We start from the raw sequence: 15,990 nt of genomic DNA, 5'->3' as shown, positions 1-15,990 counted from the left end.
TGGGGGAACATTGAAACACACTGGTCTGAAATGAGTGTGTGTGAATTGATGTGATGTGTTCACTGGTGTTGGGACAAAGCCTTTCTCAACTCCCTCTGAAAGTCACAGCGACCACGGAATGCACCTGAGAACTGGAAGAAAGCCAGTGAGTGTCTTGTCTTCAAGAGAGGCATGAAAGAGGAGTCAGGGAATAACAGGCCAGTCAGACTTGTCTCGATATCTGGAAAGGTGATAGAGAAAATCACTACAAAATCCAACAAGCAGTGCTCAGGGAGGAGATGTGCTCAGAAACACCCTGGATGCAAAACCAGATTTCAAAGTGCACCAAGGAGAGATGCACTTCCCTGCCCTGCAGACATGCAGGCAGCTGGGACGCGTCCCAGGAAGGCAAGGGAATGCCTTCAGTAGGCAAATTTCCAGGGAGAGACTCTCCTGACCCATGGAGAGTCACGCTCTAATTTTGGTGTGAGGTCAAGGCAGGAGTGCGTGATGTCTGCAGGCTTTGTGCCAGGCAGGGCTGAATTCCCTTCCAGCAAGGGCAGCTCCATGCTGGCCCTGGAGAACCATCTTCAAGCACTGGGCTGAGCCCAGACCCACAGCTCCGGGCAGCCAAAGGCCATTGCCCTCAGCCTGACTTGTTTGGCAGCACTGCCACAGCTCAGGGTGTTCGCAGAATTGACAATGTGTGGCAGGACTTTGTGTGTCCTCCAGGTCAGGGTGCAAAGGCTGCAGCCAAAGCGCATCATGGGGTGAAAAGAGGGGGAAGAGAAGGCACTGTCCCAAGGGTCAACATCTCTCAGGCAGTACGGAAGTACAGAACTCCACATGGGTCAATTTGAGCCTTGATTCCTGCCCACACTATTGTGTTCCTGCACAAGAAATCCTTGTACTTCTCATCCCACTACATGGTAGAAGCCTCCATGACTTAGTGGGAATCTCAGAAATGGGGAAGTGAAATGGCAGAAGAGATGAAAACCAAACCACAATCTGTGCCACTGGGTAGAATGTTTTGCTTTGAGATGAGTCTGTAGGAAAATTACTGTACTTGTGCAGTGCCTGTGGGCCTGGGGCAGTGCAGGAGCAGTATAAAAGCAGCACCTTCTCCTCACTCTCTCATCCACTCCTCTCACCTCCATCTCCTTGAGAACAAGGTGAGTCTGAAGGTTTTTCTCATCCTTCTCTTCCTCCCATGCGATTTCTCAGTCTATACATGCTTTTTGGTCCTTTATGGATGCTTGCCATGGGTGAGGGAAGGAGGCAGAAGGTGTAACATGGGGAAAGGCTGGGGCCTGTCTGAGGTGTTTCCAGAGCCATGGACCAGACAGGGATCTTCCTTGGGTAGCTCTTGGCAGGGCCCTTCTGAGGAAAGGAGAAGCCTGTGGGTCTCTCTGTACAGCTCCTGGGCTTGTCTCCAGTTCATGCCTTTGGTCCCTCATGCTGGGGCGACAGGCTGATCCTCACCCACTCCTTGTGCTCTGCTTCCCCCTTCCCTGTCTCACAGGTGCATCTGCAGCCCCAAGCCATGTCCTGCTACACGCCGTGCCGGCCCTGCCAGCCCTGCGGCCCCGCCCCGCTGGCCAACAGCTGCAATGAGCCCTGTGTCAGGCAGTGCCAGGACTCCACTGTTGTCATTGAGCCGCCTGCTGTGCTGGTGACCCTGCCCGGGCCCATCCTCAGCTCCTTCCCACAGAACACCGCCGTGGGATCCTCCAGCTCTGCTGCTGTTGGCAGCATCCTCAGCTCCCAGGGAGTGCCCATCAGCTCTGGGGGCTTTGGCCTGTCTGGCTTGGGCAGTGGCCTCTGTGGCACGAGGTGCCTCCCCTGCTGAAGCTGCTGGCGCTGGCCCTGGGGCAGGAACCCAGGCACTCCCAGGATGGAGCCGCCCTGGGCACGCAGCATCAGCTTGTGGCTTCCGGAGGGGCTGAGCAACCCCAGCAGCCCCTGCAGAGGGACAGGCCCAGCCTGGGCTCTTGGCAAGCACAGCCCATCCCTGCCTCTGTCCCCTGCCACTCTCTGCTTTCCCTCCTGTGTCCTTGTTCCCTTGTGCTCCCCGGGGCTGTGAGTCCCACACAGCCATCCTGGGGAGCACCTGCTGGCCCTGCTCCCTCTCTGCATCAGGCAGGTGGACACCTGCTGGGATCTCTGCCACAGCCATGGGACACAAACTCTCATTTGCCCCTATTGCTTCCTGCACTGGATTCCTCTTTTGGATTGACCTGTTTATCTCTTCTGACACATTAAATTTCTGTTGCATCCCAGCCCATGCCTCTGTGTCATCCTTTCCCCTTCTGGTATGATCTCAAGATGCCCACGCAGAGCCGTGTTGACCAGGGGTGGTTCTGGGAGGGTATTTCAGGGATGTTTGAGCAGGGATTGTTCACACAATGATTGTTAACTATCCTGCCCCTGTAGACACTCCAGACCCACACAGGAGGAAGGGTGTTTCTCTGGGAAGGTTTGGGGTGCATGAGGCATATGGAGAGCCTTCATTATTCCCAGTAGGAAGGATGGAACAGTGTACTGAGCCCTTTTCAGCCTTTGGGAATGAGTGAAACACCACTGCATATCATGTGTATAGGTAGACACAATGCTTTGACAGATTAACTCCATCTTTGACTTCTGGAAACAGTTTTTTACATATTTTTGCAGACTGGAAGAGGTAAGCTTCTCTATGGTTGAAAATGTCTTTTGTCATATTTCCACTCAAGAGAAGTGTACACTGCTCTCCTGATGTATGGTTAGAATTCTATAAACACACTGTCTCTTGTACCTTAAGATGATTCTACTCTTGCTCCTACCAGGGAGCACTGGTAAGCCTTCAATCACCTGCTGGAATTAAATTAGGCAAATCCAGAAAAAAATTAGGCAAAATCAGAAAAACCTTGGCCTGGTACTCCTAACTAGAACAGTGGGAAACCTTCTAGTGTATCTTCTTCCCTTAAAGGAAATCAGGGGATTGAAAGTCAGTGCCTTTGCTCACATGTGTATGAGACTCCTCATTTGAAGTCAGATCCAAAAGAGGGTGATTGCTCCGAGGAGAGGGGGGCTGTGAGTGTGGATTGTCCAGGGAGGAGAAGAAACAACTGGAGCACAAGTCTGATGAGGAGAAGCTGAGGGAGCTGGGGGGTGGACAGCCTGGATAAAAGGAGGGTTGGAAAGACCTTCTCACTCTCCACAACTCCCTGACAGGAGGTGACAGCCAGGTGGGGCTCAGGCTCTGCTCCAAGGGAACAAGGGACAAAGTAAGTGAAAACAGCCTGAAGTTATGCCAGGAGGGGTTTAGGTTGGCTATTCAGGAAAAATTCTTCACTAAAAGGGTGGTAAGACTTTGGAACAGACTGCCTATGGCAGTGCTGGAGTCACTATCCCTGGAAGTGTTCAAAGAACATGTAGATGTGGTACCTGGGGACCTTGGCACTGCTGAGGGAATAGTTGGACCTGATGATCTCAGAGGGATTTTCCAACCTTGACAATACTGTGATTCTGTGAAGCAGAGGCAGAATGATGGGCCCAAGCCTTGGTTTCCCAAAGCATCAGAATTATAAAATCAAATAATTTAACAGAGCAGTGCACAGCAGGTGAGCTCAAGCTGGTGCAAAGAAATACCCAGGCAATGCTATTCCTGTGACTTGGGCACCTGCCCCCCCTGCATGTGCTTGCACACAACACACCCCTTGGTCCAAGTTTTGGTCTGGGGTCTTCTAACACCTTGCTATTTTTTTTCTCCAAGTCAGTGCAGGGAGACATTCTGAGCTGACAGAGGTGCAGCTTCCTGATCTGCCCTGGCTTCAGGTGCACCAGGGGACTAAAACAGCCCCAGACACAGGATAAACTGAGCACCCAAACCATCAGTGTGTTATTGTTGCAAAATGTGGAGCATGTTAAATTTTCTTAAGCAATTATGTTCTTTGATGTGTGATCTTTGTATGCTTTCAAGACTAATCGACAAGAAGAGAGATTTAATCTGTGAAATAGAGAGCAGCCAGCAAACTGTGTAAGTCACATCCAGGTGTTAGACAATTTGTTCCTGGAATTGCCTTGTTAAGGTGTAGGCTGGACATGCTTCATTGATCCCAGAGCCAGGGAGAGGTTAACAAAGCTTGTGAAGGGGGACAAAACACTACACTGGACACCAGGAATGTAGAATTTACAGCCTTCAAGGATATCTGGCAGAACTCCCAAGGTAAGGAAGAAACTAACAAACTCAACTCAGCAATTGTGCTAAAATCAGCTCCAAGTGGGTAAAAGATAATTCTGTAAGAGGCAGATCACAGCCACCAACACACAGACCACTGGCCCAGAAGAAGAGAAAGACTGAGCGTGTGGACTAATTAGCATGAGAAATGAGAGAATCATTAGCCAACAGAAGATAGAATACTAATTGATTAAAGAGCTATGTTATGTGTAGCCAATGAACACTAATTCCTTTGCTGGCTAAAATGTATAAATAGTAAAAAGTTTTAATATTTGGCATCCTTGATTTGTGGAATTCCACTGAGAAGCCAGGCTTGAGCAACTCTGATGTAAATAATCAATATTTCCCTCGAGTGTGTAATTATTGGTATTGTTATACACCAGCAAATTAATGCAATTTTTGTGGGCAACATTATCAGTGTCTTCCCATACTAAAGTCAAAGCACAGCACAGTGCCAGCTACTGTGCAATTACAGACGGAATTAACTCTATTCCAGCCAAAATAATTTGTCTTATGTGGTGTGGAGATTGGCTCTCGCAGATGAGGAATGGATATTATGTCTCTTAAAACAAGCTTTGTTAAGGTTTAAAGTTCTTTTGATGTGTGACTCTGTTGTTGTAGGTTGCTTTTGGATCCCTTTTAGTATGCCCTATAATCCTTTCTTCTCCCCTCTTTGTTGTTGCCACCAGACAACCCTGTGTTATAGATACATATTATAATACTGGCTTTTTGCAAATATTAAAATGGATTTTATATGTGTGGTGTTAAAGTAACTTTGTTATAAAGATAGTTTTTATTGCTGTTGTTAATTAAGCTTAGACATAGTGAAATAGCTGATGTCAGTGTGCTTGTGTTAAAATCCCTGCTGGGATGGGATAGCACCCAGTGAACACAGGATGAGGACACCTGCACAGATCTGCCAACCATCAGCACTCACTGGCTGAAGGCAGAGTGGACCAAGGCCCAAAAACTGGAGGTGATAAAAAAAGACTAAAAGCACAACCAAGGAATGTGCATGCTCTGAAAAGGTGAATCCAAGAAGCAGCCATGCTAAACAATTACTGGAAGGAGTAAACTAGTTTGGGGGGAAAGTTTACTCTGCATAATTGTTTATGAATATGCATCAGGCTGATGTAATTAAAAGGTATTTAAAGGATATCTTGGAGATAAAAGGGTGCTCTTGGCTGGATGCCAAGCACCCATGGTTTTAACCCTTTGCTTTATTTCTGTCTCCTACAGCCTTTTTATTAAATTTTTTAAATTTTCACAGGAGAGTGAAGGTGTTTTTCTCACCTGGAACATGTGGAGGGAGGGTAGCACGTGTTATGAGATTTATAGTCTTTGCAATTAAAAGGTGGGCCCACATCTGGAGTCCGGACCACACCAGCTGGGAGACCTCTTTCTTCTTTCGGAAGTCAGACCCCACCATCTGGGGAATACTCCTTTCTGGGGTACATCCTGAGAAAAACTAACTCACAACAGTGTATAGAATTGTGACGTAAAAATTTGGAATAGAAACTGCTGAAAAAAGCTTATATACACCCCTATAAATATCTGTACGCCCCAACCATCGGTGTGCAGCTGGAGGGAAAACTTCCCCCACTGCACCCAGCGCTGCTTTGCTCATACTTTACCACATTAATTAATAAATTGATTGCTGCTTGAATATTGGCCTAGTCAAGCTTCTTATTTATAACAACAGTGGGAGCACAGCTGGACTGGATGGCCTCGATGATATCAAAGGTCTCTTCCAACCCCGACAATTCTGATTCACCGTCTGGGGTCAGTTCATAACCAGCGCCTAAGGCTGCAGCAGTCCCAGTCAAAAACCTTAGTCTAAGCCTAGCTCATTCTGTCTAAGTGGGTTTATTTCGGCTGAACATTCCCCAGCACCTCAGGGGGGTTTCAGGGGCCCAGGAGGCTCCGGGCCCGGCCGCCCTCCATGGCCCCGCGCGCGGCGTTGCCCCGGCAACCGCGGCTGGGCGGGAAGGGCGAGAGCGGCCCGGCCCCACAGCCGCCCCCACAACCAACCCCGAGGCGGGCTCGGTCCCACAGCCGACCCCGAGGCGGGCTCGGACCGACCGTCGACTCCACACCCGCCCCCGCAGCCGACCTTGAGGCGGACTCGGACCCACAGACGGCTCCACGCTTCGCCCCAGACCGGACGCAGCCCCGGAGCGGACCCCGGCCGGCCCCGCCATGGAGCTCGAGGAGGATTTGGGTGAGGCTCGAGGCTTGGTTGGGCAGGGACGGGGAGAGCGCTCGTGGGTGCGGGCAGGGCCGGGACCACACCCGCGCCACTGGGGTCTGTTCCCCCTCGGGCCGGGCCTGTCACTCCCCTCGGGCCGGGCCTGTCACTCCCCTCGGGCCGGGCTTTTCACTCCCCTCGGGCCGGGCTTTTCACTCCCCTCGGGCCGGGCCTGTCCCCCTCCCCGGGCCACGTCTGTCCCCTCTCAGCCCGGCTCCGTCCCCACGCCCCGTGCCCGAGCCGGGCGGGCCCCCGCTGGCCTCCCCCGGTGATCCCAGCCCAGGTCGCCACACCAGGTGCAGCTGGTGCGGCTGAGGTCGGCCTGCAGGATTTGAGTGAATAAAGCGACTTTGTTTTGTCTGGCTCGAGCGTGGCTTCCAGCCGTGTCTGCCGGCTCAGCCGCTCCAGGCGGTTTTGGGATCCGTTTCAGTGCGGTGTAGGCAGGTGCGAGGATCTCCCTGCACGTGGCGTTGTTGTGGTGCCTTTGGTGGTTTCAGCCGTGTGTAAATTATAGCTGCTTGTCTGCCTGAGCTGCTGCTGTGCTGCTGAGGGCTCTGCTCTTCCCCTGCTGCTCGTCTCTGTCCCCTTTCCCTTCGCTGACAACACACTTGGTCTTGTGTGGCACCAGCTCAGAGAGAGAACCCATTGGAAAAATCTCTAACAAGTAGTGTTTAGTCTTGTGAATTCCTTAAACAGACAGTGCTTAGTCCTGTATTTACGTATATCAGTGATTAACATGCACTAGTGGGTATCTTAGCCGTGAGAATAAAGGCTGTGTTCCTGATAAAGGGTGTATCTTGGCCAGACCCAAAAGTTGGAATGCGTTCAAGGAGAAAAAAAAACCCCTCAGAAGGGAGGAGAGGATGTTTGGAGGAGCATCCCCCACGCAGCCGGTGCTAAAAAAATAAAGTAATGCTGCTTTCTAATGCTGAAATAACAATGTTAGGGTGTTTAATTTTTCACAACGTTTTCGGTGACAAAGCCATTTGTGATTGCTCTTCCAGGGGCAGCTGGGCCACTCAAAGCCAGGTGCTCTAATTCCCCCGAGTAGGCTCTTGAGGTGAGAGGTGCTCAGAGGCAGCAGCACTGCACAGCCCAGATGGAAACAAGACTCCTGTCTTTCCTTTCTCTTTCCAAGTGGCTCTTAGCCTGAATTCTGTTCGTTGGGACTTCTGGAACAGCATTTTAACAGCTGCCAGCCTGGGGCCTGATGGAGCCACGTGTGTGGGAGAGGAGGGCAGAGGCAGCAGCAGCCAGTGCCTAGAGCTGGGTTAGCTCCTGCATAATCAAATCCTAAATGTGCTGAAAGCCCCTGCAGCAGGAGTGGCAGAGCAGAAAGGATGGGAGCAGCCCCAGCTGCTTGGTGTGTACCCCACAGGCGGGACTGGGGCCTTGTGTCTCCTCCTGGCTGCCTCTCTTCCTCACTGAGAATATGCATATTTATTAATATTTATATTTTAATCTATTTTATAGACAATTATGTATGCATGGATTCACAGTGCTTCATGTTCAATATGTTTGCTCCTCAGTGTTTTTGCTGCTTTAGTAACACCTCAGCTCCTAACTAATTACATGATTAAAAGCTTCATTCAGAGTCTCAGGTACCATGTTAGACACCCTGCTGCCTCCAGAATGTAACTCAGTTCCCTCGCATTCTGCCTCCAGCAAAACAAGCTGTTGATGGAAAAAAGATTTGATTGAGCTGCTGAAGGTGCTGGTGGGTGTGACATGGTCCCACTGATCCTCCTCCAGGAGAGCTGGGAAGTGCTGCTGGCTTTCCCTCGGAGTAAGGGTGGTTGCCTCCCTAATAAGGTAACCTAAAGAGTTATTACACTCACTGGTGCTGACTCTCCTCTGTTTTAACTAATGTCCCAGTTATGAGAACTTCAACTTTAATTAATTTGGTTATGCAAAGCAGGTGCCTGCCTTAATGAATGGTTTCAAACTAAGAGCAACTGGTTTAACTCCCTCAGACCACAGCCCTGATGTGGTGCTGTGGGGTTTTCCCCAGTGCACTGTGTGAGTGATTCTCATCTTCCTAACCAGATGCTCTTCCCTGTTCTGCTGTTCCACCAGATATGTTGGATCCAGAGAGGTTAATCCAGTGCCCCTTGGTTAAACACCATTGGATCAGAGCACGGCGGTTTCCCTATCACCTGGTGAAGTGCAAGGAGGTGAGCTGGGCAGGCAGTGACTGAGTGACTCTGTGCTTGCCAATGCTCCCTGTGTTCCTGCCTTTCCTGACAAGTGGCCCTGTTTAACTTGTGTTACATACAGCTTCAGGGTTTGTTTGGTGATAGCTCCAGGCACGAAGGAATTCACCCATTCACAGTCTGGCTTTGTTGGAAGGAGATAGAGATCCTTCATGGTTAGTTCAGGGAGGAGACTTTGGTCTCTTCCAGCAGCTCACAGGGAGGCCATTTCCCACTTTCAGGATGGGGTGAGATAGTGATCATCAAGCAGATAAAGCCAGTGTCTCAGTAATTAGCAGAAGAGCTTGGGGATTGTCACTGGTCCATCTGAAGATGCTACAATGTGCTATTTGCAGTGGCAGGGGTCTGGGTGGAGATTGTCCCTCTTGCTTAGGATAAGTTTGTTGAGTTTCCTTTGCATCCCTTGTGCATAAAATACAATTAACACTTCTACCCAGCTCAGTCCCCCATTGCTCTGTGCAGAACACAGCCCTCACCCAGACAGGGACACTGCAAGCAGAGCAAGTTGGATCTTCTTGGCTGGAACTGTTTAGGAATCATGGAATCACAGGATGGTTTGGGTTGGAAGGGACCTTAAAGCCCATCCGGTGCCACCCCTGCCATGGGCAGTGACACCTTCCACTATCCCAGGCTGTTCCTGTCCCAACCCTGTCCAGCCTGGCCTTGGACACTGCCAGGGATCCAGGGGCAACCCCAGCTGCTCTGGGCACCCTGTGCCAGGGCCTGCCCACCCTCACAGCCAGGAATTCCTTCCCAATATCCCACCTGAGCCTGCCCCCTGGCAGAGGGAAGCCGCTCGCTTGTGCCAGGTGACAGCAGCGATGGACACCTGTGGACATGGCAGCCCTGGCTGTACCAGGCAGGGAGTGCCAAGGGCCTTGGGTGTGCTGAAGCCAGGGATCAGCAGTGGTGGAGGAGGAACTGCCTGGAGCAGCCTTGGGTGTGAGTCTAACCCCTGACCAGCAGAGCCAGGCAAGCCCTGCTCCAGTGGCAGAGCTGGGGTTTTCCCAGTAATGCTCTGTCCGTTGCAGGAGGTAATTTACTGTAGTGACAGCTGAGCTCTGCCACTAGAACTGCTGCCTGCCATAATGGAAATCCAGGTGGAATGCTGCCAGCTCCCTGGCTCTTCTAAAAAACTTACAGAATTTCTCTGCCTGTGTGCCCACTTAGTTAAAATACATCTGAAGGGTTTCGATTTGCCTGATGTCTCTCCCCTACTGGTTTTAAAATGGTTTGTGCTTTAAGCCACGCAGTCAATGTCACCAGCACTGCAGGGAACTGTAGGGAGCTTGCTGAGGGTCTTTTCCACTTCAGTCAGGATGGCTCAGTTTCTGTGAATTGTGTTTGGAAGAAAAGTCATGTTCAATTCCCCTTGTGTATTTAGCAAATGTCTAACCAATACATTGCAATTTCTTGTTCATTTTTATATTTTTCAAAGCAACACCACAAATATCCCAGTCTTTTTTTCCTATGTATCAACAAGAGGTAAGTGAATTTGACAGATGTGGCACATAATTTTGGTTTTCCCTTGTCCAGAGCAACCCTGAAATTGCGAAGAAGTTGGCCACGTGCCCCTTCAATGCTCGTCACCTGGTTCCTCAGGCCGACCTCAGCGACCACATCATGAAGTGCAACGACAAAGCCTTCGTGGAGCAAGATGTGGGTAAGAGAACCCCTGTGCTCCCAGGAGGCTGTGCACCCTGGGCACTCGAGGGGTCCCAGGACAAGGGAGGAGATGAGAATCTGGACTCCATTTTTCAGAAGGCTGATTTATTATATTAAGATATACATTATATTAAAAATGCTATGTTAAAACTATACTAAAAGAATAGAGAGAAAGGAATCATCAGAAGGCTTGAAAGGAAAAGCAAGGAATGATAATAAAAGCTCGTGACTCTCAGAGAGTCTGACCCAGCTTCATCTTTGGTCATTAATTAGAAACAGCCAGCATGGACCAATCAAAGATGCACCTGTTGCATTCCACAGCAGCAGATAATTATTATTTTTCTTTTCCTCTGAGGCTTCTCAGGAGAAAAAATCCTGGCAAAGGGATTTTTCAGAAAATATCGTGGTGACACTTGTGGAATAACCCAAAAGTGGGAGGCAAATGGTTGTCTGTAGTCTCATGTGGCACAGCAGCTTTGGGGAAAGTTGATCTCATGTGCTTGCCTTTATTGGGCAGTTTCTTGAGAATATGGCAGATGCTCTGGGTAGGCCTTGCATGCATTTTGTTACCAGGCTTGTTGAATGGAAAGGTTTTACCCAAAACTGTGCAGGAAGTGCCTCTGGAAGGAGGAGTGGGATGCATTAATGGCCACAAGGATGGGCTGCTCCTCTTGCAGAGCTGATCTCCTTTTAACTCTTGCACACCACAGGACACACAGTTTTCTGTCTTCTGTAGAGGTGCACAGGCAGTGATGCCTGCATCCATGTCAGCAGGTTTCCTCTTCACTCCAGCATTCCTGCTCAAAGTTCTAGGGAGCAGATTTCATTTTCATTCAGATTTCAACCTCTTTTTCATCATTCATTCATTCATTCATTTTCATTCATTTTATCATTCAGATTTCATTCATTCATTTCATCATTCAGATTTCAACCTCTTTTTCATTGCAAAAGACAGCTGCATTTCAGCTGTCCCCAGCCTGTGTCTTTGGGTGGGGCTTGCTCTAAAGCCCAGAGGTGTTTTACAGCTTGAGCCAAGTGTTTAATGGATTTAAGGACTGCTGGTCACTGTGTTTTCTCTCTTCCTGAAGTGAGCCGGTCCTGTGAGTCCCCGCAGGAGCAGCTGAATAATGGGAGCACATGGCAGGCACCTCCATGTGCTGAAGACTGGGAAGCAGGTGAGGAACTTGCCCATGTGCTGCCTTCTTCCTGGCCATGTCCTCCAGCTCCTCTGGGGACAGTGTGAGGCCAGGAGTGCTCAGGGCTGCATTGTGGGACACTTTGCTTCTGCTGCTTCCTATGAACATGGATCTCTGCACCCAGCAGGCTTGGCTTGCTATAGAGAGCAATCCAAAATGCCTGCCAGAACAAGCATGGGAAGAGATTTCCAAGCATCCCTTCCTCCCATAAGAGCTTTTGTACCTTATGTGTGGTGATAGCACTGGAAACATGTTCCTCAGTGAAGCAGACACATTCCTCGTAGGTCAGCTTTCCCTCCCTCTTGAGCATGTGAAAATATGACAGAGATATTCCTGATCACAGAATCCCTGAATGGTTTGGCTTGGATGGCACCTTAAAGTTCATCTCCTTCCATGGGCAGGGACACCTTCCACTGTCCCAGGCTGCTCCAAGCCCCCATCTAACCTGGCCTTGGGCTCTTCCAGGGATCCAGGGGCAGCCACAGCTGCTCTGGGCACTCTGTGCCAGGGCGTGCCCACCCTCACAGGGAACAATTCCTTCCCAATATCCCATCCATCCCTGCCTTCTGGCAGGGGGAAGCTCTTTAAGCCACTGATCTGATGGTGGTTTCTGGGGTTTCTCAGTTCTGAGCCACAACATCTGCTTTCTTTCACAGACTTGCTGGAGGGATCTGAGTCTACTTTTGTGTGGGGTGTGATCAACTCTGCCATGAACAGGTAGGGAATGCAAGTTTAATTCTTTACATCAGTGCTTGTTTGTACAAATACTGCAGCCATCTCCCAGCCTCACCTCGATGGCTGGACAGGAGCTGCCTTTGCTGCTGTACAGCCCTGGGAGGACAGATGCTGCTGGTTCAGTGTGTCGTGCTTCCTCATATGGCCTGGACCAGAGCCGGAAACCCTCAGGAGCACTGATACTGCTCTCTGTGCCTGTGGCAGGCTGCTCTTCCTGCCCATGGCCTGTGTTCAGGGGCTGATGGACGTCTGGGCAATGTGCAGGGAGAAAGGTGATCCCTTGCGAGCTCCTGCCTCCTGGGGCCTGGCAGATGTGCTGGAGTTGGGATCTGTGTCAGCAGAATCCTCCCCTCGTGCCCTTTCCAAAGCGTGGTCAGAGTTTGGGGCAGGGGGAGCAAGGAGCTCAGTGCCCCGCTGTGAACAGGAAGGGGCTGCCCTGGCTGGCTAGGGGATGTGGTGGCACCACCAGAGCTGCCCAAGGTGTTTTAAGGTTTATTTAACAGGTTTGTTTACAAATCCTGCCCCTGACAGCTCTGAGTTCTGTGTGAGCTCCTCCATGGGGGCTGGCAGCAGCACTGCCTGGTTCCACCTGTCAGACCCTTTACCAGACCTTTGAGGGTTCAGAGCACATCCAGCTCTCCTCTGCACCACCAGCACGGTGGCACAGCACCATCCCCCAGGGCCTTGCTGCAGTAAAATGCATAAATGTGAGCCAGAAGTAACCAAAGTCCCTTGATTCCAGCACCATCAGTGACCAGAACAACTCGTTGCCCTCGCGGATGCGGCCCCCTGACACCCTCCCGTACAGCGTGTCTGCAGGCCTGTGAGTACTGAGCGTGGGCTGAGGCACCCGGGCCAGAGCTGGGGACAGCTCCTGAGATCCCTGGCTGTAGCAGCACTTTGGGCTCCCACTGCATGGACAGGAGGAGCTGTATGGAACAGCTGCTTCTTGAGAGCAGCTTCTGAGGGAGTCTGCTGCTGGGATCATCCTCTGTGTCCTTCCTTTGAGGCATCCTCTCTGTTCTTTCCTTGCTTCATTCCTGTGGGCCAGGTTAGGCAGAGCTGTTTCCTGGCCACGTTGGCTCTGTCTCTCTAAACACACCTTCCACAGCATCCCCGTTTACCCCCTTTCACCCCTTACCCTGCCCCTGACTTAAACGAAGTTGTTCCTTTGCTTTGTGCTCTGTTCACTGTCAGGCCCAGCTAAGTCAGAGCTGAGGTGAAACAGGGTCCTCAAACCACTGGGAGAAAAAGTATCAAATTCCATCTGGGGGAGGGAGAGAAGGAGCATCAAAGGGTTTTATTTGCCTTTAGCAGCAAAGCAACGGCTTAAAGATGCTTTGAGGAATGATTGTCCAGGTTCCCACTGGGAGCAACTAAACCTGGTGCTCTCAGGGCACTGCAGCCACAGCTCCTGCACAGCCAGGGACTGTGCAACTGCCACGTGTTGGGCTGAGTCTGGCAAACCAAACTGAAATGTCCGTTGTTGCTAAGGGGACAAGTGCTGCCCCTGCAGAGGCTGCTGTCCCTTGGGGGAGTGGGGGAAGTTGTGTGTTTGCCCATCTCATGCAAAAATTGTATCTTGTCCTTTCCAGAATTCGGAGTATTAGTTCCTCCCCTTGGAATGTAGTTTTGCCCCAGCAGTAAGTGTCCCCCGGTTTGGACAGAAGAGCTCCTGCAGAAGACAGACATGCTCTGGACCTGATGGCAGGACTCTCTGCTCCTGGCTTTTATTGCCTAATATGTTTCTGGTAATGTTTGAATATGTGGAACTGTCCTTGGTTGGCAGATGTTTCCCCCAGCCACTTGTTTTAAAAGTTACCTTTACTCGGTGAATTTTGTTACTGTTTTTGAAAAAATAAACTGATAAATGTACACAGAAACCTTCCCAGCCCAGCCCTGGGTCATGGTGCCTCCCTGTAAACCGGAAAAACATCATAATTGTCAAGTCTCTGGTTTTTGTAACAGGCAAACTTAGAAGTACTTTACTGTGCATGTACATCTTGGTTTTATTTTGTTGGAGTCTGACTTTGACCACTCAGGATATGGCAGGTGTTCAGATTGGGTTTTAAACCGTGCTGCCATTTGCAGAGACTGCTTTGAGAGCACCCTGACCTTAACTTTTGTACCTTCACACCTTAGGCCTTGCCTTTGTCACCTTAGGCCTTGCCTTTGTCTCCTCCGTGTGAGGGACTTCCCCAGGCAGACCTTAACAGAGAATCCTCTGCAAGTTCTTGCATGGCACACAACTCCAAACAGGGGAGGTTTCAGCAGGACACTGAGGTGCTTTTCCAGCTCCCATTAGAGTTTTGCAATTTTCTAATGGTTGGAACATGTTTGAGAGCTCTCAGTTACCTGTTCTGTATTGGGGGAGGAAGAGACTAGGAATGGTTTAAATCAGTAAAAATGCATGTTTGGGACTGAAAATGTTCAGATCAAGCAGTATATTTCTAAACCTGCAAAGTACAAAATGGGATCTAAATATACAACCATAAAGAATTAAGAAGCCACACATGATGTTTGTCTAGAAAGAGATTAATGCCTTCATATTTTCCCCTAAAGTCTGGATTTCCACCATCTGTATACTACCACTAGAAAATAATACATGTTGACTCAAATGTGGAAAATTTATATTCTTTTAAAGTTCTGCCAATTTATGTCGAAGTTCTTGTTGGCAATTTAGAATAAAAATGCTTCGAATGCCCTGCAACTGCTTTTCTTTGGAGTCAATAAGTACTGACTGGGGAATCTCCATGCCAGGAAACTCCATGCCAGGATTCCCTGGGACTGGGGAATCTCCATGCCAGCATTCCCCTGCGGTGCAGGGCTTGCTCAGGGGGCTGGGGAGGGAAGGGCTCCATCACCCACAGATCTTGGGGAGAGATAGTGAGGCAGGAGCAGGGAGCTGACAGAGCTTTTCTCTTTACTGGGGCTGGGAAACCACAACACCTTCACCTTTTATGGCCTTCGAAGAGATATTTCCCTCCTCCAGCTGAGACTTCCAGCCCTGGGCCCTGTTACCACGGGCTTCTAAAGGAGGTTGATCTTTAACACATCCCCTTGTGTGCTCTGACATTCCAGGGTTAACTTGAGGAAGAGTGAACAAGGAGAGGCAGACACAGAGCAGGCTTTGGGCCAACTACAAACATCCTCTGGTACTCATCTACACAATCTTCCTTCTAAATTAATTCTGTCCCACCCAATCATCATCTCTTATCACTCATTATCTCCCCCTCTATTCTGCACATACCTTACCCTCATTTCACTGCTCAAACACTGACTGGTTGAGTCTCTTTGTTTAAAAACGTTTCCCTCTCAGATTTAACCCCAGCCAGCAACTCAACATCACAGCTCACTGCCTCCCCATGCAGGGAGATGGGCCAAGCAGGAGAAAAAGGTAAAACTCTAAAACTTGCAGGTTGAGATAAGAACAGTTTAATAATAATAAAAAAATAATGAGGGAGGGAGGGAGAGAGGGAGAGACATACAACCCCAGACAGACAAGTGCTGGCCTGTACATTGTTCACCACCCTCTGATCCCTCCCAGCCCATCATTCCCAGTTTATCCACTCAGAATGACTCTCTGTGGTGTGGAGCATCCCTTTGGCCAGTTCAGGTCACCTGTCCTGGCCCTGCTCCCTCCCAGCTTCTTGAGCCTCTGCTCACTGGCAGAGCCTGGGAAACTGAAAAGTCCTGAATTTAAACACAAACCATTGCTGTGTTATCAACATCACTCCC

The 15,990-nt window shown here is 50.0% G+C and overlaps 2 protein-coding genes across 2 annotated transcripts; both read left to right on the top strand.

Annotated features, from left to right (window-relative positions):
• The first annotated feature begins 1,078 nt into the window (after positions 1–1,078).
• Positions 1,079–1,828, top strand: LOC119712123 (feather keratin 1-like). Its single transcript, XM_038163033.1, has 2 exons — positions 1,079–1,151; positions 1,521–1,828. Exon 2 carries the CDS (start codon positions 1,523–1,525, stop codon positions 1,826–1,828), a length of 306 nt encoding a protein of 101 aa, XP_038018961.1. The 5' UTR covers positions 1,079–1,151; positions 1,521–1,522.
• A 4,377-nt stretch (positions 1,829–6,205) lies between these two features.
• On the top strand, positions 6,206–14,951 carry LOC119712109 (gametocyte-specific factor 1-like). The gene is made up of 7 exons (XM_038163004.1): positions 6,206–6,416; positions 8,520–8,617; positions 10,193–10,319; positions 11,410–11,496; positions 12,174–12,234; positions 12,995–13,075; positions 13,848–14,951. Exons 1-7 carry the CDS (start codon positions 6,395–6,397, stop codon positions 13,897–13,899), a joined length of 528 nt encoding a protein of 175 aa, XP_038018932.1. The 5' UTR covers positions 6,206–6,394; the 3' UTR covers positions 13,900–14,951.
• Positions 14,952–15,990: the final 1,039 nt, after the last annotated feature.

Source organism: Motacilla alba, chromosome 27 (genome assembly GCF_015832195.1).
Source record: "Motacilla alba alba isolate MOTALB_02 chromosome 27, Motacilla_alba_V1.0_pri, whole genome shotgun sequence".
NCBI classification, from domain to species: domain Eukaryota; kingdom Metazoa; phylum Chordata; class Aves; order Passeriformes; family Motacillidae; genus Motacilla; species Motacilla alba.
Note: the sequence above shows the minus strand (reverse complement) of the source record. Positions and strands in the feature narration are given on the sequence as shown.

What these genes read in the sequence shown, in the direction of transcription:
- LOC119712123 (XM_038163033.1), top strand. Translation starts at nt 1,523, where the DNA reads ATGTCCTGCTACACGCCGTGCCGGCCCTGCCAGCCCTGCGGCCCCGCC.
- LOC119712109 (XM_038163004.1), top strand. Translation starts at nt 6,395, where the DNA reads ATGGAGCTCGAGGAGGATTTGG. An exon ending in GGAGCTCGAGGAGGATTTGG is followed by an intron (nt 6,417 to 8,519) that starts GTGAGGCTCGAG and finishes CTGTTCCACCAG; the next exon opens with ATATGTTGGATCCAGAGAGG. An exon ending in ACCTGGTGAAGTGCAAGGAG is followed by an intron (nt 8,618 to 10,192) that starts GTGAGCTGGGCA and finishes TCCCTTGTCCAG; the next exon opens with AGCAACCCTGAAATTGCGAA.